The 22,633-nt window shown below is 57.9% G+C and overlaps 3 protein-coding genes across 14 annotated transcripts in view; 1 reads left to right on the top strand and 2 right to left on the bottom strand.

The window, feature by feature from the left end:
* ZC3H18 (zinc finger CCCH-type containing 18) overlaps nucleotides 1–1,186 on the bottom strand; it is a 58,595-nt gene extending 57,409 nt beyond the window's left edge. For 7 of the 9 annotated variants that reach the window (XM_054170069.1, XM_054170068.1, XM_054170071.1 and 4 more), the window contains exons 1-2: nucleotides 1,000–1,186; nucleotides 161–222 (exon numbers count right to left, since the gene is read on the bottom strand). The gene's annotated coding sequence lies outside the window, so the exon portion shown is untranslated. The remainder of the gene's footprint in view (nucleotides 1–160; nucleotides 223–999) is intronic. The other 2 variants (XM_054170070.1, XM_054170077.1) reach the window with 2 other exon arrangements.
* Nucleotides 1,187–3,576: 2,390 nt separating this feature from the next.
* Nucleotides 3,577–5,765, top strand: CIDEC (cell death inducing DFFA like effector c). The gene is made up of 5 exons (XM_009904461.2): nucleotides 3,577–3,829; nucleotides 4,003–4,144; nucleotides 4,234–4,383; nucleotides 5,078–5,262; nucleotides 5,397–5,765. The coding sequence occupies exons 1-5, from the start codon at nucleotides 3,780–3,782 to the stop codon at nucleotides 5,581–5,583; spliced, it is 714 nt and encodes a 237-aa protein (XP_009902763.1). The 5' UTR covers nucleotides 3,577–3,779; the 3' UTR covers nucleotides 5,584–5,765.
* A 1,190-nt stretch (nucleotides 5,766–6,955) lies between these two features.
* Nucleotides 6,956–22,633, bottom strand: part of ZFPM1 (zinc finger protein, FOG family member 1) — a 46,210-nt gene continuing 30,532 nt past the window's right edge. For 3 of the 4 annotated variants that reach the window (XM_054170082.1, XM_054170080.1, XM_054170084.1), the window contains 7 exons: nucleotides 16,154–16,287; nucleotides 13,236–13,341; nucleotides 11,964–12,176; nucleotides 11,093–11,317; nucleotides 10,676–10,771; nucleotides 10,383–10,532; nucleotides 6,956–9,703 (listed from right to left, as the gene is read on the bottom strand). In XM_054170082.1, coding sequence (XP_054026057.1) covers nucleotides 7,485–9,703; nucleotides 10,383–10,532; nucleotides 10,676–10,771; nucleotides 11,093–11,317; nucleotides 11,964–12,176; nucleotides 13,236–13,341; nucleotides 16,154–16,287 — 3,143 coding nt within the window. In that variant the 3' untranslated portion in view covers nucleotides 6,956–7,484. The remainder of the gene's footprint in view (nucleotides 9,704–10,382; nucleotides 10,533–10,675; nucleotides 10,772–11,092; nucleotides 11,318–11,963; nucleotides 12,177–13,235; nucleotides 13,342–16,153; nucleotides 16,288–22,633) is intronic. The other variant, XM_054170081.1, reaches the window with a different exon arrangement.

Genomic DNA, 22,633 nt, shown 5'->3' with positions numbered 1-22,633 from the left:
AGAAAGGGCCTCCATGGGTCAGGTAAACACCCAGACATTGCAGAACAGACCCCTGTGGGTAATGTACCCATCCACACATCACAAAAGGGCCCCCCATATGCTGTTGATGACAGTGGGAGTTCCCAGACCTGGTCCCCAGCTCCCTCCATATCTCCCTTACCTCACAAGGCCTCCTGCCAGGCTGAGGTCCTTCTGCTGTTATCTTTCTTCGTTCCCACCTGCCTGGGGAGGGAGGACAGTCAGAGCTGCCTATACCACCGGGGACCCTCCCACTACCCTTCAAAAGGTGAACTACCTCCTCAAGCACCCTAAGCTGAAACTATTCCTTTCTAGCACACCTAACCAAAACAAGGACTCCCCACCACAAGCCTGTTGTGCTCCTTCCCCAGCATCCTCTCTTCTAACTGGGACTGTCTTCTCCCAACACCCTCCCCTCCACAGTAAGGCTGCACCCCCCAAAACAGGGGCAGCCCTCTCCAAATATCCTTGGAAACTTAAGTACTCCCCACTCCAAGTCACTCCGTCCCCAACCCAACATTCCTCTGGGCCTGCCTTACCCCTTGAAACCTAAGAGCTCCTCACCCCTTCCCAACATCCCACCAAGGACTGACCTCCTCAAATCCCCCCAAAACCTAAGAACTCCCCTCCCCATCCCAACACCCTCCAACTCCAAACCGGAGCTGTCACTCTCTCATCAGCCCCCAACTTTCGCTTCCCTCCCCACATCCCCCTTCCCAAACCACCCCCCATCCCAGTAGGCCCACACCCCCCATTCTCACCGAGAGCTGCACTTTCCTTCTCAGCATCCACACCAAGAGCTTTCCCTCCTCTTCAGAGAGATGTCCCTATTCCTCAGCATCCCCCACCGGGGCCGCTCCCCCCAGCCTAAGGCCGCCGCCCCCCTTCCCGGTTCCGCCGGCGCCGGGGCCCGCCCCCCCTTCCCCGACACTAGGCCGCAACCGGCGCCCGCCCAGCGCGACCGTGCGGGGAACTGCTCACCTGGGCGGGTGGGCTCAGCGGGCCGGGGCCGGGCTGGAGCGGCGGGGAAGGGATGAGCCAGGGGGCGGGGAAAGACGCAAGGAAGGGGAGCGGCGGCGAAGCGGCAGCTGCGGCGCGGGACGAGGACGGGGCCTCTACTCGCGGCGGCGCAGGGCGGCCATGGCGTGACGTCATCCGAACGCGACGCTCCCGAGGAGGAGGGGAGAGCGGGCGAGGGGAGGGGCGGGCGGGCGAGGGGAGGGGCGGGCGGGCGCGCGCGCGATCCTCTCGCCACGCCCCTTCTCCCGCGAACGCGCCTGAGAGGGGACGCGCGCAGCCCGGGGCGGGCAGCGCGAACGGTCGGGGCGCGGGTGTGCGTGTGTGTGCGCAGCTGTGTGTACGCGAGGAGGGGGCACGTATGTGAGGAGGGAGGCACATGTGTGTGCAGGTGCGGTGAGGGTGCGTGTGTGTGTGCACGGTGAGGGTGCGTGTGTGTGTGCACGGTGAGGGTGCACGTGTGTGTGTGCATGGTGAGGGTGCGTGTGTGCAGACATGGTGAGGGTGCACCTGTGTGTGCACATAGCAAATGTACATACATGTGCATGATAACCAGGGGTGCACATGTATATGCTCATGCAACAAGTGGACATGCACGTGCATAAAGGGAGAGGTGCACATGTGTGTGCACACATGTGCATGGGCAGACACATAGGCATGCCCACGTGTGGAGGGGTGCACACATGTGTGAGGGTTGCACACGTATGGAGATGTATAGGGGCACACACGAGGGTGCACATGCATGCAGATGGACACACACAGCTTGATGTGTGTGTACATGCTGTGCGTGAGGATGGATGTGCATGCATGTGACCTTCATGTATATGTACCCCCTACGTGCATACATAGGAGCAGTACACCTCTATATGGGGACAGGCATGCACAGGGAGGTGCTTCAGTGTGAATGCACACATGTGGAAGTACTCACACAGGTAGGGCACACACAGTGTGGTACACACCCCTGTGACCTGTGTGCCTGCATGTGGAACTACACCTACATAAAGGCATGTTTGTGGAGCTGCACATGTGCATACACAGCTAACCATAGAGATGTTAATGCGTACCTCCTCATGTGTGCACATGCAGAAACATGAACACACACATGACCACACATAGATTCACACAGCAATGTATGTAAATAGAGACAGGTGGAGATCCAGGCAAATACAGATCTGGATGGGGACATAGAGGGAGATATACATGTGAAGGAGTCCATATGTGCACCAGAAGCATGTTGCACACATAACACACCAGAGACTGCGGCTATGGGGTGCAGACCTCAAGAGCACTGTGTTGCACCTCTCCTTCCACCCCCTGGGCACTGCTCCCACTGCCCCAATGCCAGCTGGAGCAAGGGCTGTGGGTCCCCAGTATCCTGCCCAACACGCCCTCATTAACTGGGCTGTTAATGAGCTCCCCTCGTTAAAGCACTCCTCCAGGCTGCCCACAGGGTAGCGCCTACTCTCCTGCTTCTTCACCCCACACAGCCCCACACCCTGGGGGTGCTCAACAGATTTGTGACCCCCACCTTGGCTCATCAGTCCTGAACCCTGAGGTTCTGGGCCACCAGTCGCTCCAGACACCTCCCAGTAACCCCTGTGGGAGCCCCAGTGGCTCTTCACCCTCCAGTCTGGCACCCATCACCCCATGCCCCTTGGCCCGACTGGCGCAACATCCCAGTTGGCCCATCGCCCTGCCCAGCTCGCCAAACTGGGGCCAAATCCAGCCCCCGGGATACACACTAGGGAGATGGGACAGAGATGTGAAATGCCCAGGAGGCTGCCTACTGGGGGCAAGGGGGTGGGGCTTGCAGGGGGTACTGCAAAGGGGCTCAATAGAAACATGGGGAGGGAGCTTATTGGAGGCACAGGGAGAGGGCTTTCAGGGGTCAGTTGAAAGGGGCTTGCTGGGGACACCGGGAACATGATCACAGGAGGCATTGGGAGGGAGCTGCTTGGAGGTACTGGGAAGGAGCTTGCTGGAAGTAGTGGGAAGGGGTTTACTGGGGGCCCTGGAAGGGAACTTACTGAGGAACTGGGAGGCTGCTTACGCGGGGCAGGCTGCAGGAACAGGGTTCAGGTTGGGGAGTCTGGCCTGGAGGATGCTCTTTCATCACCTCCCCGCAGCGGGGTCAAGATAGGCCCGCCCCCTGAACTAGCCACACCCCTTATGCCAGCAAGCCAGTAGGGGACTGGCTGAGGCGGGAGGGGGCGGGGCTGGTTGGGCAGACCCTGTGGTGACAGCTATAAAAGGTGAGGGTGGGGGGGGGGGGGAGCAGCAAAGATCCAGTGGAAAGGGATTGCTGTCTGTTAGAGGTGAGTGGGGACTGGGACTGGGATTGTCATAGTCTTGGTCTCTAAGACTCTCTCAGTGGGCTCCTGGTTGCAACAGGGTTGTGGGTGTCACCATGGCTTCTGTTGGCTCCCAAAGCCCTTGTTGCCCTGCTGAGGGGCTGGGCTGTGGGTGCAGCCCCACGGCTCTGTGTTGTCACCTTTGCTCTGGGGCTGACTCAATATCTCATGCGCTGCTTTACGCAAGAGCCACGCTGGCACGCAGACTCTGCCCGGGCCAAAGGGCGGGCACTGCCTCTGTGTAAAGGCAGCTGTGCCACAGTGCTGGTCACCACTGTGCTGGAATTGAGTGTTAGGAGGTGCTGGTGGGAAAGAGTCTCCTGGAGTGAAGAGCATCCCAGATCAGGGCTGAATCTTTCTTCTCTGTTAGGCTGGCCTGTGCTCTGCACTAAAATGGATTATGCCAAATCCCTGAGCCAGCGCCTGGCTGTTCCTGTCTCCAAGTAAGTGCCCAGAGCTGCTGCCCTCAAGGTTGGGGACATTGGAACCTTCCTTGCTTTGACACCTCCTGGCCCCCCATTGAGACCTGGGGGCTCTGGCACTGGCCAGGGGTGGAGGTAAGTCTCAGGACACCTCAATGCCTTCATCCCTCTTCAACCCCTTCATCCCTCTGCAGATGTGTCTCAGCAAGTGCTTCCATGACCCAGCAGCTCCTGTCAAGCCCGGCCCCACGGCCCCGACCCTACCGCATCTGTAACTGGGACCGCAGCCAGCGCAAGGGCATCATGGCCCAGAGCCTCGCCGACCTGCTGCACCAGGTGAGCTGCTGGCTGGGGACTGTCTGTCTACCCAGGTGGGTGGTGGGCTGGTCACCTCCCAGCCCTGCTCACCCCCAGCACCTTTTCAGGCTCAGAGTGCCCTAGCCATCCCTGGGCCCATCTCACTGGTGTTGGATGAAGATGGCACTGCAGTGGAGACAGAATCTTTCTTCCGGACCTTGGGGGAGGGCACGGTGCTGATGGCCCTGAGCAAGGGGCAGACCTGGACTGCTTGCAAGGTGGGTGCGCACCTCTGGGTCCCATCTGCATCCTGTGATGGGATCAGTGGGGAGACCACAGCTGGCTAAAGATGCATCAGTATGTGCCCAGGTGACCAAGGCAGCCACCAGAATCCTGGCTTGGATCAGTGGCCAGTAGGACCAGGACAGGGATTGTTCCCCTGGACTGGGAACTGAAGATGTACCTTGAGTACTGTGTTGAGTTTTGGACCCCTCAACCTAAAAAGGCCATTGAAGTGCTGGAGCAGGTCCAGAAAAGAGCGAGGAAGCTGCTAAAGTCTTGTGAGGAGCAGCTGAGGGAACTGGGGTTGTTCAGCCTGGAGAAATGGAGTCTGGAGCCAGGTGGGGGTTGGCCTCTTCTCCCAAGGAACAACAGGATCAGAGGAAATGGCCTCAAGTTGCCCAAGGGGAGGTTTAGGTTGGACATGAGGAACAATTTCTTTCCCTTGAGGGTTGTCAAGGCTTGGCCCAGGCTGCCCAGGGCAGTGGTGTGGAGATGTGGTGCTGAGGGACCTGGTTTAGTGGTGACCTGGCAGGGCTGGATTAACAGTTGGACTTGATAATCTTAAAGGTCTCTTCCAACCTAAATGATTCTCTGATGTGATGCTTTCTGGGAGGAATCCATGATGCTGGGTGAGGTGGGACTGGGAAAGTAGGGGTACCACTGGGTGACTCTGCTCCCACTCTCCCCTAGACACCAGGCTACCAGCTGAGCCTGTCCCACAAGCCCCCAAAGAGGATTGATGTTGCTTGTGTCACCTTTGACCTCTACAAGACCAACCCTCAGGACCTGGGGTGCCTCAATGTCAAGGCCACGCTCTATGGCACCTACAGCATGTCCTATGACCTGCGCTGCTACGGGGCCAGGCGGCTGATGAAGTGAGTGCTGGGAAGGCTGGAGAGGGCTCTGGGAGGGGGCATGCTGCAGGAGGGGACCATCCTTGCTGTTCATAACCTGTGTGAGGTGCAAAGAGGGATGCTCATCACCTTTTCCCCCCTCCCTTCCTACCCAGGGAAGCCCTGCGCTGGACACTCTTCACCATGCAGGCCACCGGCCATGTCCTGCTTGGCACATCCTGCTACATGCAGCAGCTCCTGGATGCCACTGAGGAGCCAAAGAAGGTGGAGACGAGCCCAGGGCTTCCAAGCCTCCTGCCCCGCACCCTCCCACCCATACCCCGCATAAAGATGCTGCAGTGAGGGCTTTGGTGCCCTGTTCTTTGTAACCCTGCTCCAATTCATGGAGGTCCCAGCACCTCGCTAGGTCAATGCCTTGCGGAGAGGCTGCCATGGTGCCTGCCATAGCCTTTCCTTCCACCTCGCTGGCTGAGCGTGGCCATCCCTGCCTTTGATAGCTGCTCCTCTGTAAATATATTTATTTAAGCAAAGCTCTGCTGAATTCAGCTGTCTTGTCTTTTGGGTAAGTAGGGTGGAGGGGCTCAGCCCCTTGCCCTACTTGGCACTTTGGGGTTGTGTGGGGTGATGGTGCAAGAGTGTGCAAGGAGGGGACCTGTTGCAAGCTCCCCCAGGGACCTGTGGCCTTCTTCCTCCCTGACATCCCAGCACCCTGTTTGGCACACAGAGCCTGCTCCCCATTCTCTGGCATGGGGCTGAGACCCTCCCCCCTTCTCCTGGCACTGCAGAGAAAGCATGAGGGGGTGGAGAGGGGCTCTGTCACCCCAAATCCATGTGGCAGCTGGCACAAGGCCTGTTGTCCCATTCTGAGGGACAAAAGCTGCTTTCCTGCCTGGTCCTGCTGCTCAGGACTACTGCTGCACCACTGGCACCCAGAGCAGGGCTGCCACAGAGTTTTGGGGGAGATGGTTTAGTCTCTGGGGTACTCCACCCCCTTGCACAACCCCACAGGCTGGTGGTGACCTGGCTGTGCCCCATGGGTACTGCAACCACCTCACAGCTCCTGGGATACCAAAGAGGGAAACAAAACAGAACCTGGGTGACACTAGGCTGCACTGACCTGGCAGCTGGGGGACTGTTCCCAAGTGAGAGGTAATGGGTGGGCAAACTGGGATAGAGGGAAAGGACCTACTTCCCACCAGTGCTGGACTGAGAAGCAGTGGGAGGAGAGCAGCCATGCTCTGGGGGTGCTTAGGTACACCTCTCCTACCATGCTGCTCTGCAGGGACCATAGGATCTGAGCCACACTTACCTGGGGACCCCACTGTGGGGGTCTGAAGCTCCAGTGTGGGACCAGCCAATGTAGCAGAAACCTGAAGCAGGTTCAGGTGTGGCTGTGGGGGGCTTCAGTAGCCTGCTACGTAATTAGCCTGCAAACTAGCCATCAGCCTGCATCTCAGCACCAGCTGGAGCCCAGTCTGGTGGCTGCATCACAGATATGTGACAGCCAGGGTGAGTGCCACTGAGGGGTGCTAGGGCTTACATGGGGATGCCATGCTCTGCCCCACTGTTGCAGACTGTCCCTGACACCCTACAGCTGTACACCCACAATGTCCCTGTCCCCAGCATGATGCCCTTGACCTCGGGTGGTGACAATGGCCGTGCCAGTCCCCGCAGTGTCCCCCCCTCAGGCAGCAGCAGCCTGGCTTTAGCAGACATATTTATTTCTGTACACACTTATACACACGGCGCCCGGGGTAGCTCCACCCTCACCTTCACTGCTGCCTTCTTCCAGGGGCTGGTCCATGCTGGGGGTGCACCCACTCTCTTCCGGTGCCTGGGGGCCAAACCTAGCCCTGCCGTGCCCCTACCCCATCTCTGTAGTGTCTACCCAGGGGCACGGATCACCCCCCACCTCACTGCGGCCCTCCCCAGCTGGGACAGGACCGTGCACCTTCCTCAGTTTCTCCACAGCATCAGACTTGGCAGAGGTGGGAGTTCTGCATGCACTGGGGGCCAGCCCCTCCACCAGCACTGTGCTCCCCTCTGATAGGGTCCTTGACCTGGGACCCCCAACCCAAGGGTGATGTCTGGGGGACACCGAAGGGATCTCTGGATGCTGGAGCCTCCCTAGGGATCCTCCATCACCCTCATTCCTACAAGAAGAATGCCAGGAATTGGTTCCTGACCCCCCAGCCCCTGCAGCCCCCCGATGGTGGTGGTGGGGGCAGAGAGCGGGAGGGGCTTTACTTGACGTGCTCTGCAGCATGGGAGGAGCAGTAATACTTCTTATGGGCGATGAAGGTGGAGAGGCTGCTGAACTTGATGTTGCAGAGGCGACAGTACCTGTGGTTGCCGTTGGGCACAGGGCTGGGCACAGCCTTGGCTGGGGGGGTCTGTACCCCCCTGTCTGTGTAGGTTGGGGGGCTGGAGGGCTTACGGGCACCTTCCCGTAGTCCCTCAGGGGCTCCAGGTGAAGCAGGGGGCCGGGGTGAGGCAGGGGGTCGGGGGCTGTCCCCATCCCGACCCTCCTTGCCGTTGAAGCTGTCCCGGTGGAGGCGGGGGGCAGGGGGGTGAGGGGGTGACGCTGTGGGCAGGGGCGGGTCGGGCGTCCTGCTGGCACCGGGTACAAGGGCGTCGGGGATTCCCTGCCCAGCTGCTGCCAGCTTGGCCACAAAGAGCCCGTGGGCGTTACGGAAGTGCTCGAGAAGGTCACCCTTGATGACCCCATTGAGGGGACAGTAGGGACAGGTGGAGATAGGTCCTTTCACTCCGGGGGGTGACAGAGGACCTTTGGGGTGACGCTGCAGTGAGTCTGCCCCAGAGTAAGCGATGCCAGGGCTCCCCGTGGGAGCTGCCCTCCCCCGAACACTTTCAGGGTCCCCTTCAGCGGGGCTCCCGGGGCTCCGGTGCCCTTTGAGGTGGGTAGGCATGGTCCCCTTCATCTTCTGGAGGTGTTCGAGGGTGCGGGGCTGTAGCGGGGTGGCCGGGCACTGGTATTTCTTGTGGGCCAGGTAGGCGTCGAGGCTGTTGAAGCTGATGCGGCAAGCGGTGCACTCGTGGTAGTCGGCCAAGGGCGGCAACGGCGCCGGCGCCGGCTCTCCCTGGCGCCGTGGCTTCTTGCTCAGGTCGATGGGACCGTCGGCGTCCGGGCTGGACCGGGGCGAGGGAGCAGCCCCCGCCACCGGGTCGGGGGCCGGTGGGGGCTCAGCAGGAGCCGGCGGGGGTTTGGCAGGGTGCTGAGCGGCCCCGTGGATCTCATAGAGCTTGCGGCGCTTGCGGGTGCGCAGGGGCTGGGGGAGGAAGGGGATCTTGGGGAGGTTGGGGCGGCGCAGGGGCGGGTCGTGGCGGGAGGCACAGTAGAAGCGCTTGTGCACCACGTACGTCTCGTGGCGGCTGAAGCGGATGTTGCACGCCTCGCACAGAGTCTTGCTGGGGTCCTCGTCCCCCTCGTCCCCCGCCGAGCTGCTGGGGCTCTGGCTGTCCTCACTGCACCGCCCCGACCCCCCCTCCACCTCGGGGGACCCGGCTTTGCGACCCCCATCTTCAACCTTCACCTCTGGGGTGGTGACCGGCAGCGTCGCATCACGTCCAGCATCCCCGTCACCCACCGGCGTCCCCTGCCCATCGCCTGCTGAGGGGGACAGCAGCGTCCCTGGGGTGGGGGGACCTTTGAGGGGTCCTGAGGGGGCTTTGAGCTTGCGTGCTCCTGGGGGGCTGTCCTCGGCGAGGTGCCGGCTGGAGCAGTAGAGGCGCTTGTGCACATAGTAGTTGTTGATGTTGTTGAAGGTGATCTCGCATTCAAAGCATGTGGCACCTTTGGGCACTGGCGCACCGGTGTAGATGGCAGGTGGCACTGTGCCACCATGGCCCTGCTTCAGCCGGTTGTGCACCAGCTCCGACATCTTCGCTAGGATCTCCGATGCCTGTGGCACCACTGCAGCTTCGTGGCCGAATACATACTGGGGCAGGAAGACGGTGCCACCGGCCGTGCCTGACCCTGCCTCGCTGGGCACTGGGCTGGAGCCCGGTGTGGGGCTGGCGAGCTCCAACTTGACTTTCGCTGAGGGCAAGTTGTGAGGGGATGAGGTGCGGGAACAGGCATCAGGGCTGCCACCTCCCCCCTCTTCAGCGCCACCACTTTTTGGCACCTCTGCCTCGCTTGCTGGGCTGCCAGCAGGCTCCTCCTTGATGCGGATGGCCTCGCCGGAGGAGGCGGAAGAGGATGATGAAGATGATGGACCTTCTCCATTCTGTGGCTGGGTGGGCGGTGAGAGCTTGTCAGCCTTGGCATCAGGGGGTGAGGAGGGCGGTGCTGGGTGTGCTGTGGAATCAGGGCCGGGCGGTGGGGCGGGCAGGGTGCCATGCAGCACCACGTGCTGTGGCAGTGCCGGCAGCCCCTCGGGGAGGAAGGCTGGCAGGCTGCACTTCCGCAGCTGGGGAGCGTTGTTCGGCTGGCTCAGCCCTGCCCAGGGCAGAGAGAGGCACCAGTGTTACCAGCATCCCAGGACCCAACACACAATCACAGAATCAGTTGGAAAAGACCTTTAAGATCGAGTCCAACCATTCTTGAACTCTACCAAGTCTGCTGCTAAACCATGTCCCTCTGTGTCTTTTAAACACCTACAGGGACGGGGATTCAACCACCTCCCTGGGCAACTTGCTCCAATCCCTGACCATTCTTTCAGTATTCTTAATATCCAACTTAAACCTCCCCCGGTGCAACTTGAGGCCATTTCCCCTTGTTCTGTTACTTGATATTAGGAAGAACAGACTGACCCCCACCTAGCTCTAACCCTCTTTCAGGGAGTTGTAGAGAGCCAGGTCTCCCCTCAGCCTCCTTTTCTCCATGCTGAACAACCCCAGTTCCCTCAGCTGCTCCTCACAAGACTTGTGCTCTAGGCCCTTTGCCAGCTTTGTTGCCCTTCTCTGGACCCGCTCCAGCACCTCAAAAGTCCTTGTTGTAGTGAGACATCCTGTTGCCTGCCATCCTGGTACCAAACATCCCAGTACCCAACATCCTTGGCACAAGAATGCTCACCCCATCCCCTGCCTTCCTGCCCATTTGGGACCATAGTCCTTGGTGACAATGACAAGCTTTCTGTGGGGTGCTGGCATGCACGTCCCCTAGCTGTGATACTCACCAGTGGTGAGGGGTTTGGTGGCAGGCAGGGCTGTTCCTGGTGAGTACACCTCTCCCTTGGAGCCTGGCTGGCAGATCATGTGGTTGGTGACCAAGTGGCTGTAGAGGATGTCCCTTGTGGTGGAGATGAAGCCACAGCTGTGGCAGACACCTGGGGGAAACATGGCACAGGGCTGAGTGGGCAGGATGACATCTGGTGGGGCAGGGGGAGACTTGTGGGGAGAGGGTCTCCATCCCCTGGCTGTGCTGGGGACAGGTGTGTCCCCATGGGGACATGGTACAGGGCTCACTCACCGTTCAGGGTGTCTGTGTGCACCTTGAGGTGACGCTCGCAGTTGGCTTTGGTGGTGAAGGCAGACAGGCAGATCAGGCAGACAAATGGCCGCTCTCCTGCAGGACAGACAGACAAGAGACACATCAGTGCCAAGGGAAGGAGGACAAGGACCATGGGGAACCCTGATGAAGCTGTGCCAGCTGCAGGGGCTGGTCCAGCCTCTTCATAGGGCTGAGATGGGGGAAGACCTCCACTGAGCAGCCCCATAACCGGTAACCCAACTGGAAGAGAACTTCATCTAACTGGTCACCATGCTGGAGCCTCACAGCCTCCCTGCCCTTCCACCCAGTTGGCTCCCGGGGTCCTTGTGTGTGGCTGCGTCCCCTGGCTGCAGCAGGGTGCCTTGCCATGCCATGCCGTGCTGTGCCATGCCGTACCACTGTGGCTTCGCATGTGGATCTCCAGGGAGCTGGCACTGGGGCAGCTCTTCTTGCACTGGGGGAAGGGGCAGACACGCTCGTTGGGGTAGGTCTCCTTGGGCTTCTCCTCCAGGGCCGGGGAGCCGGTACTCTGCCGACTGGCACAGTAGTACATCAGGTGGGCTTGGAGGTTGCGCTCACTCCGGTACCAGATCCCACAATCCTTGCACGGGAAGACGTCCTCTGTGGAAGGGAAGGGACACACTGTAGTCAGTTTTGGGCTGTTAACTCTAAGGAGGACATTGAGGGGCTGGAGCAGGTCCAGAAGAAGGGCAACAAAGTTGGTTAAGGGTCTAGAGAACAGGTCTCCTGAGGAGAAGCTGAGGGACCTGGGGTTCAGCCTGGAGAAAAAAAAGAGGCTGAGGGGAGACCTTCTGGCTCTCTACAGCTCCCTGAAAGGAGGTTGGAGCCAGGTGGGGGTTGATCTCTTCTCCCAAGGAACAAGCAATGGGACAAAGGGAAAAGGCCTCAATTTGTGCCAGGGCAGGTTTAACTTGGATATCAGAAACAATTCCTTCCTCCCGAGGGCTGTCAAGGCCTGGCCCAGGCTGCCCAGGGCAGCGATGGAGTTCCCATTGCTAGAGGGGTTTCAAAACCATGTAGATGTGGTGCTGAGGGACATGGTTTAGTGATGACCTGGCAGTGTCTGGCTAATGGTTGCACTCAATGAACTTAAAAGGTCTCTTCCAACCAAAACAATTCCACAATTCCACGACTTTATACACCATGAGCTGGATGAGTGTGATGGGCTGGAGATCCCCAGCACAGTCCTGGTCCCAGGGTATCCACCACATCCTCCCTCCCTGTATTCTCCATCATGGTGACTCACTGTTGACCACAGCAGTGGCCAGGATGGCAGCCATGCCCGCCTGCTGTGGCAGCAGCTGGATGTCCGAGTGCAGGGCGGCTGGGTAGGGCGATTCCCCGGGCTCCTCCTTCACCGTGTGATGGTTGGCGATGGCCGGCGGCTCGGCCACCACGAAGGCGCAGAGGGACTCCTCCTCCTGCAGGGCACGCGTCGTCCGGCACCACAGGGCTTCATCTAGAGCGGAGGGATCAGCATGCACCAAGACATCAGTCACTAGGACTAGGCTTTAAACTAGAGAAGGGTAGGTTTTGATTGGACATTGGGAAGAAGTTCTATACTATGAGGGTGGTGGAACACTGGAACAGGTTGCCCAGGGAGGTGATGGAGGCCCCATCCCTGGAGATGTTCAAGGCTAGGCTTGATGGTGGATCTGAGCAACCTGATCTAGTTGGGGATGTCCCTGTGACTGCAGGGATGACCTCTAGAGGTTCTTTCCAACCCAGTGAATTCTATGGTTCTGTGATGCCCCGGCATCCCTGTGCTGCTGCATGGCTCTGGGTCCTCCTATCCCTTCTGTCCCCTGTCTCTGTCCCTGTCCCTGCTCCTTTGGCAGCTCCTGGTGCCTTTTCCCAGCCACGGCTTAGCCCTGGTCTGCCTGGAGATGGCGATGTCTGCCCATGGTGGAGAGCTGCCTGGCACAGCCCTGCCTGCCAGCAGCCTCCTGCTCCACCTTGCACCCACTTCTGAATCCATGCTGGTACGGAGTCCTGCACTGATCCTCACACCAATGTTTGCGCTGAGTCCTGCACCAAGCTTGTGGTTAATACTTGCATCAAATCTTATATGACTAATTGCACCAACACATGCAGCAATGCTTGCAAGCAGTCTTGCACCAGTGCCTTCACCTGTAAAGCTTCCTGTAAAGCTTGCACCTCATTATGCCCCTGCTGCATGCAGTAGTGCTTGCATCCAGCATTTCTACCAGTTGCTGTGTACAGGGACTCTCCTCCTTGTACCCCCCAGGAGCCAGAGAAGGTTGGGACAGGGGCAAGCCCCCAGAGAGAGCCACCAATGCGTCATGGAAAAGCAGATGCTGCCCCAGCAGACATTTGTGTGCCACAGGCACAGGTTGGGGTGGGCAGGCACCAGCATCAGTGTAACCAGTGCTAGGACTGATGGAGGACAAGGACCCATTCCATAGCAGCAGCACTCTTTCCGTCACCCAAAAGCCAAGCTGGACATGCCTGGACACCCCCCATCCTGGGCACAGTGATGTGTGGCACTAGTACCAACCTTTCCTGTAGATCACAGCATTGGCATCAGGCTCTTCAGGCACGAGGGGCAGTTGGGACAACCAGCAGCTCTCGTCCCCCAGCACCAGTGTCACGGGTGGGCTCTGCTGAGGGCAGGGAAATGGGTTTGGGTCAGGGTTGGGGTGCTGGCAGTGTAGGGGAGGGGGTAATGGTGCTCCCCACTTAGCCCAGCTCAGCCTTCCTGCATCTCTAATGAATATTAATGAGCATAAAGCGGGGTGGGGAGGAATTAATCTGCCTGATCCTCCGATGGCTGCTGCGGTAACGATATGAAATCTAATTATTCGACCCAATATTTCCAAACCCTCCAACTCAGCCTGACAGTCGCAGCCAGATGAAGCTTTATCGCTGCCAGGAGCCCAGTGCTGGCAGAGTGATAAACTCTGGGCTGGCACACGCCTGTGCAGGGGCTGTTACACACATGTAGGGGTTGGCACACATGTGTGCACATGCAGTGCCTGCACGCTGCTCTTGCTGCAGCAACCTGTCAGAGAATGGATGGGAAATGGGGCTGGGGGCTTAGAGAGGCCCCCCTGCATAGGATATGTTGGTAGGTGATGCTGGTGGCCCATGGCCTGAGATCCCTCAGGGACCGTGGTGGCACCTCCATGTCTCTCGTCATGGTCAGGAGGTAGGGGAGAGTCTGCTGTACCTGCCAGAGTGGGTGGGGAAATGGGCCTGGGGGTTTAGAGACCCCCCCTACCCTGCATGGGATGTGGGGCTGGGTGATGCTGGTGGCACATGGCCTCAGGGACTGTGGCAGCCCATCATAGCCAGGAAGGTCTCTCTGGAGTCATGTATGGGGGCATCTGTGGGTACCCTTCAATGGAAGGAGGACCCTGTGGTGCCCAGGAGCCCTGCAGCACCTCAGAGTGCTCCTAGCACCTCAAGGGCTCTCCCAAGCACCCCAGGGTGCCCACCCCAGCTCCCCTCAGTGGCCCCAGCCCTTGCAGGGAGCTCTTCCTTGTTCTCCCTGGAACAAAGAGGTCAGTGTCTCTGCTCCGCACCGGCTCGATAACCATCGGAAACTCTATCTGCTCCGCATCCGCCAGGATGCTGCTGCCGGGGAGGGCCCCCCAGGCATCGCCCGGGGGACGGCTGACTGGGGGGGACACAGAGCAGGGACGGATGGACAGCCAGGGGTAAGCTGGTAGAAGGGGCTCCACCATCTCTTGGCACCCCTGGGCTGGTCCCGCTGGTGGGTTTGCACTCTCCCAAGTGAGGCTGGTCTTGGGGGAGCCCTACTGGACCAGCTGGAGGGGCAAGTAGGCATCTTCTTCTTCCTCTTTCTCCTCCCCCCCTTCTCACTTCCTCCCTCTTCCTTTCTTCTCCTTCTCCTGCTCCTCATTTTCCTTCTTTCTCTTCCTTCTCTTCCTCCTCTTCCCCCTTTCCTTCTCACTTTCTCCTTCTCCTCCTTTTTCTCCTCACTTTCTTCTCCATCTCCTCTTCCTCCTGTTACTCCTTTTTCTTCTCCTCCTCTTCTTCCTCCATCTCCTGTCCTCCTCCATCTCCTGTCCTCCTCCATCAACAATGGGCACCAGCAGCGCTTTATGCCACCAAGGCATTAAAGCCATTCAGCGCTCCCAGTATCCCCCAGGACGGGACAATCTCTTGCATGGAGATGAAGAGCAGGGCCAGGCAGCATTTGGGGGAGACCCTCTGCACCTCCCCTCCCCCCACACCCTGCTGCCAGCAACAAAGGCAAAGGGACCCAAGGGCGACAGCCTGTATCAGGGATGGGGCTGCGATTCCTTCCTGGCTTCCTGGAGCAGAGATAGGGAGGGAGGCGAGCGGCGGAGGAGAGAGCAGGGCTGGGAAGCATCAGCCAGGCTCGATAAGGGAGCTGCTGAAATGGGAGCAAAAATATTTAGACAATAAATGAAGTATCAGGGAGAAAAAAAAAAAAAAAGAAGGAGGAAAAAAAAAAAGGGGAGGGGGGGAGGGGGAAAAAAAGAGCTGCCCATATCTTTAAGAAATCAATCATCCTGTACTGGGTGTCTGGACACACGGCGCCAACTGGGAGATAGGGAGCCAAACTGGGCAGATAAGGGTTAATCAAGGATTTAATTCAGCAAAGATAAACGGGACTGAGCTACAAAAAAAAAAGGGAAAAAAAAAGAGCGAGGGAGAGAGGAGGAGGAGAAGGAGGAGGTAGCCTGGGCGAGATTCTCTGGTCTCCAAGAGCCTGGGATGGAGCCTGGAGCTGCCAGTGTGAGGCTCCAGGGGGATGTGGGGGGGTAAAGATGAGGCTAAGATGAGAGGATGCCTGGTGCTTGCAGCCATGTGCTGGAGGGGACAGCCAGCATCCTGTCCCCCTGTGATGCTCTGATACTGGGCAGTGGGCAGCATGTGGCAGGATAACCTCCTGGGCGCCTAGTCTGGGTGATTTTCAGGGAGTTGGGAGCTCAGGCAGGGAAACTCCCTCCCATACTGACTCCTTTCCCCAAACAACTCGTGCAAACCCGTGCCCAGATGCTCACCCTGGTGCAGTGTGTGATTGATGGCATCCTCCTGCCACCAACAGCCACCACCCTGGTGGCTCACATTGCCACCTCTCCCATCCCTTCACCATGGCTGCAGAGCCCTGGATCTTTCCAGGCACAACTGGAGCCCCCTGGGAACAAAGTTGGGGTGGGAAACCCAAATCCCATCTCCTCTTAAGCACACATCACCAAGCAGCCTGCTTGCTTGCAGGAGGGGACCACCAGCATCCTGTCCTTTGTGATGCTCTAGTATTGGGTGGTGGGTAGCGTGTAGCAGGGAAACCTCCTGGGCACCCAAACTGGGTGATTCCCAGGAGTCAGGAGCTTAGGCAGGGAAAAATCCCTCCCAGCCTGACTCCTTTTGTCAAACAACTTGGGACATTCTCTGGCAGCCCATGGTGGCACTGCTCCTTACCGTCTCCCCGTGCCCAGGCGATGCTGGCTCGCTGTGGATGCTGCCCTGGAAAGGCCCCCAGGAGAAGCCCTCAGGAAGACTCCTGCGAGTTCTCACCCGCTTCTCCCCATCCTGCACGGCCAGATCCAGCTCATCTGTGGGGAGACAGACACAGCATCAGCAGCATGACACCAACCAGGAAGTCCTGGGCTCAAGGGCACCCATTACAGATTGGGACAACCAACAGCTGGGTGCCCCAGGGCTGCGTGTCCACAGTGGGTGAGTGGGAGGGATTTGGCTGCTCCACTTACAGCCAAAAGCTGGTGGTGGGTGTCTAAGGGCTGCATGTCCGTGGTGAGTTGGAGGGACTTGGCTGCTCCACTTACAGCCAAAAGCTGGTGGTGGGTGCCTAAGGGCTGCATGGTAGGTGAGTGGGAGGGATTTGGCTGCTCGTTGGTAGTTCTGGACATGGCATAGGGTGGTCTAGGCACAGTGAGGGAGCAGAAGGAGCATTTCCTATCCCCACACCCAAAGTTGCAGCAGCTTGAGGGTTTAATGGCTTTGATTATCTGATAAGCCTCTGGTTTAATGGGGGAGATAACATGTTAATATGCTAAGAAGGCTGCTCTAAAATGTTTTAGCCATGCCTTTGTCTTTCAGAGTGCAGATAAGATGGCAGGTAACCAATATGTAGATAGATGTGTGCTGGCTGTGTGGTGGGAAGAGGCTGGATGATGTACACCAAAATGGTGCTTCTCACACCAAACATTGGGCCACCAGCAAGGCTCCTTGCCTGGCTGGTCCCTCCTATGAAGACCTGGGGGACAGGAAGGCTGCCAGCACCCCAAGGTGCTCTGAGGAAGAAGCAGATTCCCACCACCATCATGCCAGGGAAAAGAATCCCCCTAAAGCCACATGCCCTAAGCCTTGTCCTTTGAGGTCACTGCAGCTGGTGCCCAGGTGCCATGGGAGCAGAGGTGGCTGTGCTGGTCTGAAGGCAAAATTGCTTTCAGAGCTAGGAGCTCGGGGAGGATAAAGTGATCCCATGGCTGTAGAGATTGAAATCTGATGTGTTTATTAGCTGGGCTGACATCTGGATCCTCTTGGAGCTGGGGTAAATTAAGGTGAGTGACTGGAAGTGCTGGGTGGTGACCATGATCACCTGGGTCCTATTGCCACCTGCAGGTGCCCTGCATCCACTGAGGAAACCCTGAGCTGCTAGGGACATGGCTCCAAGCACATTCCCAGGGGAGCAGATGGTGTCTCTTAGCAAAATCCACCAGGAACTGGGCTGGAGACAAGACCTGCAAAAGTGCTGAAGGTCCTCAAGGTCTTTGGGGGTCACTGCCTGCAGCACCTTGGTGCCCTAAGCCTCGGAGCCTTCAGTGCTGTCTTGGAGCTGGCATGCTCAGAAAGCTGCTGTGGGGATCCCAGCTCTGTTTCCAGCTGGGATTTCATTCCCAGTCAAGTGGTTTCGGGAGTGAGCACAGCACTGGCTCTGCCTGCTCCACATCCCCAGCCATCACCCTGCCTGTGCCCCCACCAGCTCCATCTCAGGACAGGGAGGAGGAGGAAGGCCAGGGCTTCTGAGGAACTGATGGAATTTATTCCCTGGCATGAATCAACACTGAGGATAGGTGGCAGCAGCCCCTTACCTGGCTGGTCCCTCCTGTGAAGGACACAGGGGGCAGACAGGGAACAGAGCTGCTGGGCAGGATGTGGCCATCAGCAGGTCTGAGCAGGGCAATTGTCCCCTTGTGTGGTGCAAGTCACTCCATGTTTCCAATTCCCAATGTGCTGCTGGAGTGCTGAGCTACTTCCAGCCCCTCCATCCTGGTCCCAGCATCCCCAAGCCACTGATCCCCACCTCTGGCTATGGAGAGAGGACAGCAACCCCCCAAACCTACAGGAGAAGTCCAACAGAGATGGCTCCTCTCTGACTTTGCCACCCCATATATCTAGGTTGCTTTTGGGGAACAGAACCCAACCATCACCTCCACCCCTCCCCACGCCCCCCGCCCTTTCCCCCCCCCCCCCCCCCCACCCCCTTCCCTCCCCCCCCTCTGTCTCACTGGTAATCAGCAGCGTTTGGGTCAGGAGACCATGTCTCCGAGATAAGAGCGTTCGCCTGACACTTCCCATGTCAGAGCACTTCATCTTCTGTGTATCAATCCCCAGCAGAGAAAACACGCAGGCGCTGATAAAGAGAAAACCGTTCCAGACAGGGGGACAAAAATAGTGCTGCTGGAGCTGGCCCTGCTCCCTGCCACCACCCCACGGCCACCGGCTGCCGGCCCAGTCGCAGCGCTGCTTCAGTTAGAGAAGACCTCTAAGATCATCAAGCCCAACCATCAGCCCACCACCACCACGGTCATTAAACCATGTCCTGAAGTGCCATGTCTGCGAGTTTATTGAACCCCTCCAGGGATGGGGACTCCACCACCTCCCTGGGCAGCCTGTTCCAATCCTGGACCATTCATTCAGTAAAGAAATTTTTCTTTATATCCCACCTAAACCTCCCCTGGTGCAACTTGAGGCCATTTCCCCTTGTTCTATAATTTGATATTAGGGAGAAGTGGCCAACCTGCACCAGGCTCCAACCTCCTTTCAGGGAGCTGTAGAGAGCCAGAAGGTCTCCCCTCAGCCTCCTTTTCTCTAGGCTGAACAACCCCAGTTCCCTCAGCTGCTCCTCACAAGATTTGTTCTCCAGACCCCTCACCAGTTTAATTGCCCTGCTCTGGACCTGCTCCATCATCAAAACGTCCTTCTTGTAGCAAAGGGGGATGGACACTTAGAGAATCATTAAAGTTGGAAAAGACCTTTATGATCATCAGTTCCAAGAGGACACAGTCTCAAGCTGCACCAGGGGAAGTTTAGGCTGGAGGTGAGGAGAAAGTTCTTCCCAGAGAGAGTTGTTAGCCGTTGGAATGTGCTGCCCAGGGAGGTGGTGGAGTCACCATCCCTGGGGGTGTTCAAGAGGGGATTGGATGTGGCACTTGGTGCCATGGTTTAGTAGTCATGAGGTGTTGGGTGGCAGGTTGGACTTGATGATCTTTGAGGTCTTTTCCAACCTTATTGATTCTATGATTCTAAGTCCAAATGTCAACCTCACACCACCATGTCCTGAAGTGCCACGTCTGTGACTCCACTTCCTGATCCACCAGCGTCAAAAAGGGGTAGTGGTGAACCCACATTCCCACTGCCACAAAACAGAGAAAGAAATAGGTGACTCCCAAATGAAACACACAGCTTCTTCCCTGGCACGGGGCAAACTGGGAGATGCTCCATGCTCACATTGTCTGCACTTTGGGAACAAAGCCCAGTGTGAGCAATGCCATGTCCCCATGCAGGACCAACCTCACTGTGGGGAGCAGTCCCCATTCCCACGCTCCAGGGGCTTTGGATTCAAGCACATCACCTTGCTTTCAACTCGAGGAGGTTCAGAAGAGCTGGTGCCAGCCTGTGGGGTGCCCCAGGTGACCCTCAGCAAACTCTTTGGCAAGGAGCAAAGTCCTTGGGTGCAGGTCCCCTCCTCACAGGTCCCACCCCAACCCCAGCAGGTGAACACCCCCCATATCTCGTGAGGCCATCAGGTCCCAACCTGGCGGCATTATTGCAGGAGGCTTTATCTCCCAGATCATTAACCAAATTGGGGAGGGACCTGCCTGTTTGCTTTGGGTCACAAAGAGAAGTGGCAGAAAGGAAGGAAGGAAGGGAGGGAGGGAAAAAAGCCTTGGTGCACCTGCTTACTGTATCGTGGACCTCAGTGCTCTGCTCATTGCCCAAACACAGGGGGTTGAGGCTGCTCCCTGCCCACCCCACAAGGTCCACCAGCACCTGCTCACCCAGGGCTGCAGCTCAGCTTATCTCCCCATCAAGAGATTTCAGAGCAATAGGCTGAGCTGGGCTGGAGAGCAAAGATTAATCCTGTCAGCACACCATGGCCACCCATCCCATGACTGATGACTGAGGAGCCATGGCTGGCACCTGGGTCACTGGGGACCTGGGAGTGTTCCAGGTGGGTGTATGGGGAAGGATGAAGCCTGTGGGGTTGCATGGTGCTGGTGAGGCACCACCATGGAGTGTGACTGTGTCTGCCTCCAGCATGGGGTGAAATGCAGGACTGGGATCTGAGGAACTTCTGAGAGACCATCTGCAAGGTGATGCATGGCATAGTTATGGCCAGGGAAATAAAATCACAGAATCATGGAATCATTTTGGCTGGAAGAGATCTTTAAGATCCAACTGTTAAGCCAGAACTGCCAGGCCACCACTAAACCCATATCCCTCAGCAACACATCTCCACAGCTTTGAAACCCCTCCAGGGATGGGGACTCCACCACACGGTAGCCTGGTCCAGGCCTTGACAACCTTCAGGGGGAAGAGATTGTTCCTCCTGTCTAAGCTAAACCTCCCCTAGCAAAATCTCCTGTCAGGGAGTTGTAGAGAGACAGAAGGTCTCCCCTCAGCCTCCTTTTCTCCAGGCTCAACAACCCCAGTTCCCTCAGCTGCTCCTCATAAGACTTGTTCTCCAGATCCTTCACCAACTTTGGTGCCTTCCTCTGGACTCACTCCAGCACCTCAATGTCCTTCTTGGAGTAAGAGGCCCAAAACTGAATCCAGTATTTAAGATGTGGCCTCACCAGTGCCCAGTACAAGGACACAGTCCCTGCCCTGCTCCTGCTATTTCATCCAGTGCTGCCAGACCAGGATGCTCTGCCAGGACCTGCACCCAAGTTTTCTCCTGGATGCTCCTGAATTGCAGCCATATCCACATGTCCACATTTGGTTTCCATACAGCAGTGAGCAGAAGGGAAGGGCAGAAGGCGCCCAACTAGCCCTGGACAAACCCACTGGTCCCATCTCAAGCAGCGCCCACATCCTCTCACCCCAGCTGCATCCGTGGGACTTGAATCAAAGCTGACTGAACCAGCTTTGCCTCTCCACAGGGATCTGGGCTCAGAGATCCCTGTGGTGTTTGCAGCTGCCTGGATACTATCTGGATAAATACTGCTATCGGGGTGTCACGGGATCATGTCCTGGGATCACCACACCACACAGCACTCCTATTAATACACAGCGCTTGGTGCCCAGCCCCGGGGGCTGCCAGCCATGGGTGGGGGTCACAATGCCAGGTACAGCCCCTGCATCAGTCCTGGTGATGCAGAACCTGGGAGAAGAGGGGTGAACTTGTGATCTCTGCTCCCATGTGTGAGATGTCCTCATGGCACGGCAACTGCCAAGGGGCCAAGCATGGCCCACGCAAGAGCTGGGAGGAACCGGTGGTGCCTGCTCCCATGCAGGATGTCCACATCACATGAGAACCACCATGGAGGAGGGAGGATGGACCCATCCATCCATCCATCCCTCCCTCCCTCCATCCATCCATCCCCAGCTTCCTATGGCTCTCCCACTTCCTCCCAGAGAGAATAGCACTGAATAGAAGAGAATTAACCAGGTTGGAAAAGACCTTCGAGATCATTGAGTCCAACCTATCACCCAACACCATCTCATCAACTAAACCATGGCACCAAGCACCCCATCCAGTCTCTTCCTAAACACCTCCAGTGATGGTGACTCCACCACCTCCCTGGGCAGACCATTCCAATGGGCAATCACTGTTTCTATGAAGACCTTCTGCCTAACATCCAGCCTAAACCTCCCCTGGCACAGCTTGAGACTGTGTCCTCTTGTTCTGGTGCTGGCTGCCTGGGAGAAGAGACCAACCCCCACCTGGCCACAACCTCCCAGAGAGCAGCAAGCTGGAGAAGCCCCCAGCCTCCCCGTCCCAGCTGCAGCTGCTGTTTTTAGAGGCGGCGGAGCGCGCGGCGGAAGGAATAAATCCTGACAACTCAACTAGTGAAATGATGTGATGGCACCGCTCCGATAAGATGGAAGGAGCCGATTGGGAAGAGTCTTAAGCTGTGAACACGCAGCATCTCCACTCTTCACCTCCGCTCACAAAGGGAAATCTCTCCAAAGGGACTAAGGAGATTATCCCAGCTTTGCCATCCCGGGTGCTCGAGTAATCAGGGCAGCCTTGGGGATGACAAAAGGAGTGAGGAGGGTTTAAACTCGAGCCTTGCTTGGGCTCAGCTTGGCCTCAGCTTGGGCTTGTTCTGCTGTGCACCACGGAGAGATGCTCATGGGGACGGCCGAGCCGCTCCTTGGCTTTGCGTCCGCCTTTGCCCTCCCTGCTTTGGGGTGCAGGCTGGCACCCTGCTGCCCCTGGGAGCCCCAGGGAGACCTCTGCCTTTATCCCTCCTGCTCATTGCTGGGCATTGATTGATTTTTGTGGGGTTTTTTTATTTGACAGAGTACAAAAGCAAATCTCTGTCAGGCTGAACCCTGCCCCCAGCTCGTGGAAGAGCTACGGCCTAGCCCAGAGAGCAAAGCAGGCACCTCCCAGCACCCAGGTTGGGGCTGGAGAGGGGATGATGACACCCAGGAGGTGCTGCACCCCAAAAGGGATGGGCATCCCACTCACCAGCTGTGCTGCCC

The sequence above is a fragment of the Dryobates pubescens genome, chromosome 19 (genome assembly GCF_014839835.1).
Source record: "Dryobates pubescens isolate bDryPub1 chromosome 19, bDryPub1.pri, whole genome shotgun sequence".
Taxonomy (NCBI): Eukaryota; Metazoa; Chordata; class Aves; order Piciformes; family Picidae; genus Dryobates; species Dryobates pubescens.
Note: the sequence above shows the minus strand (reverse complement) of the source record. Positions and strands in the feature narration are given on the sequence as shown.

Coding starts and splice junctions, on each gene's coding strand:
- CIDEC (XM_009904461.2), top strand. CDS start 3,780: ATGGATTATGCCAAATCCCTGAGCCAGCGCCTGGCTGTTCCTGTCTCC. Junction 4,145..4,233: donor TCGCCGACCTGCTGCACCAG/GTGAGCTGCTGG, acceptor GCACCTTTTCAG/GCTCAGAGTGCCCTAGCCAT. Junction 4,384..5,077: donor AGACCTGGACTGCTTGCAAG/GTGGGTGCGCAC, acceptor ACTCTCCCCTAG/ACACCAGGCTACCAGCTGAG.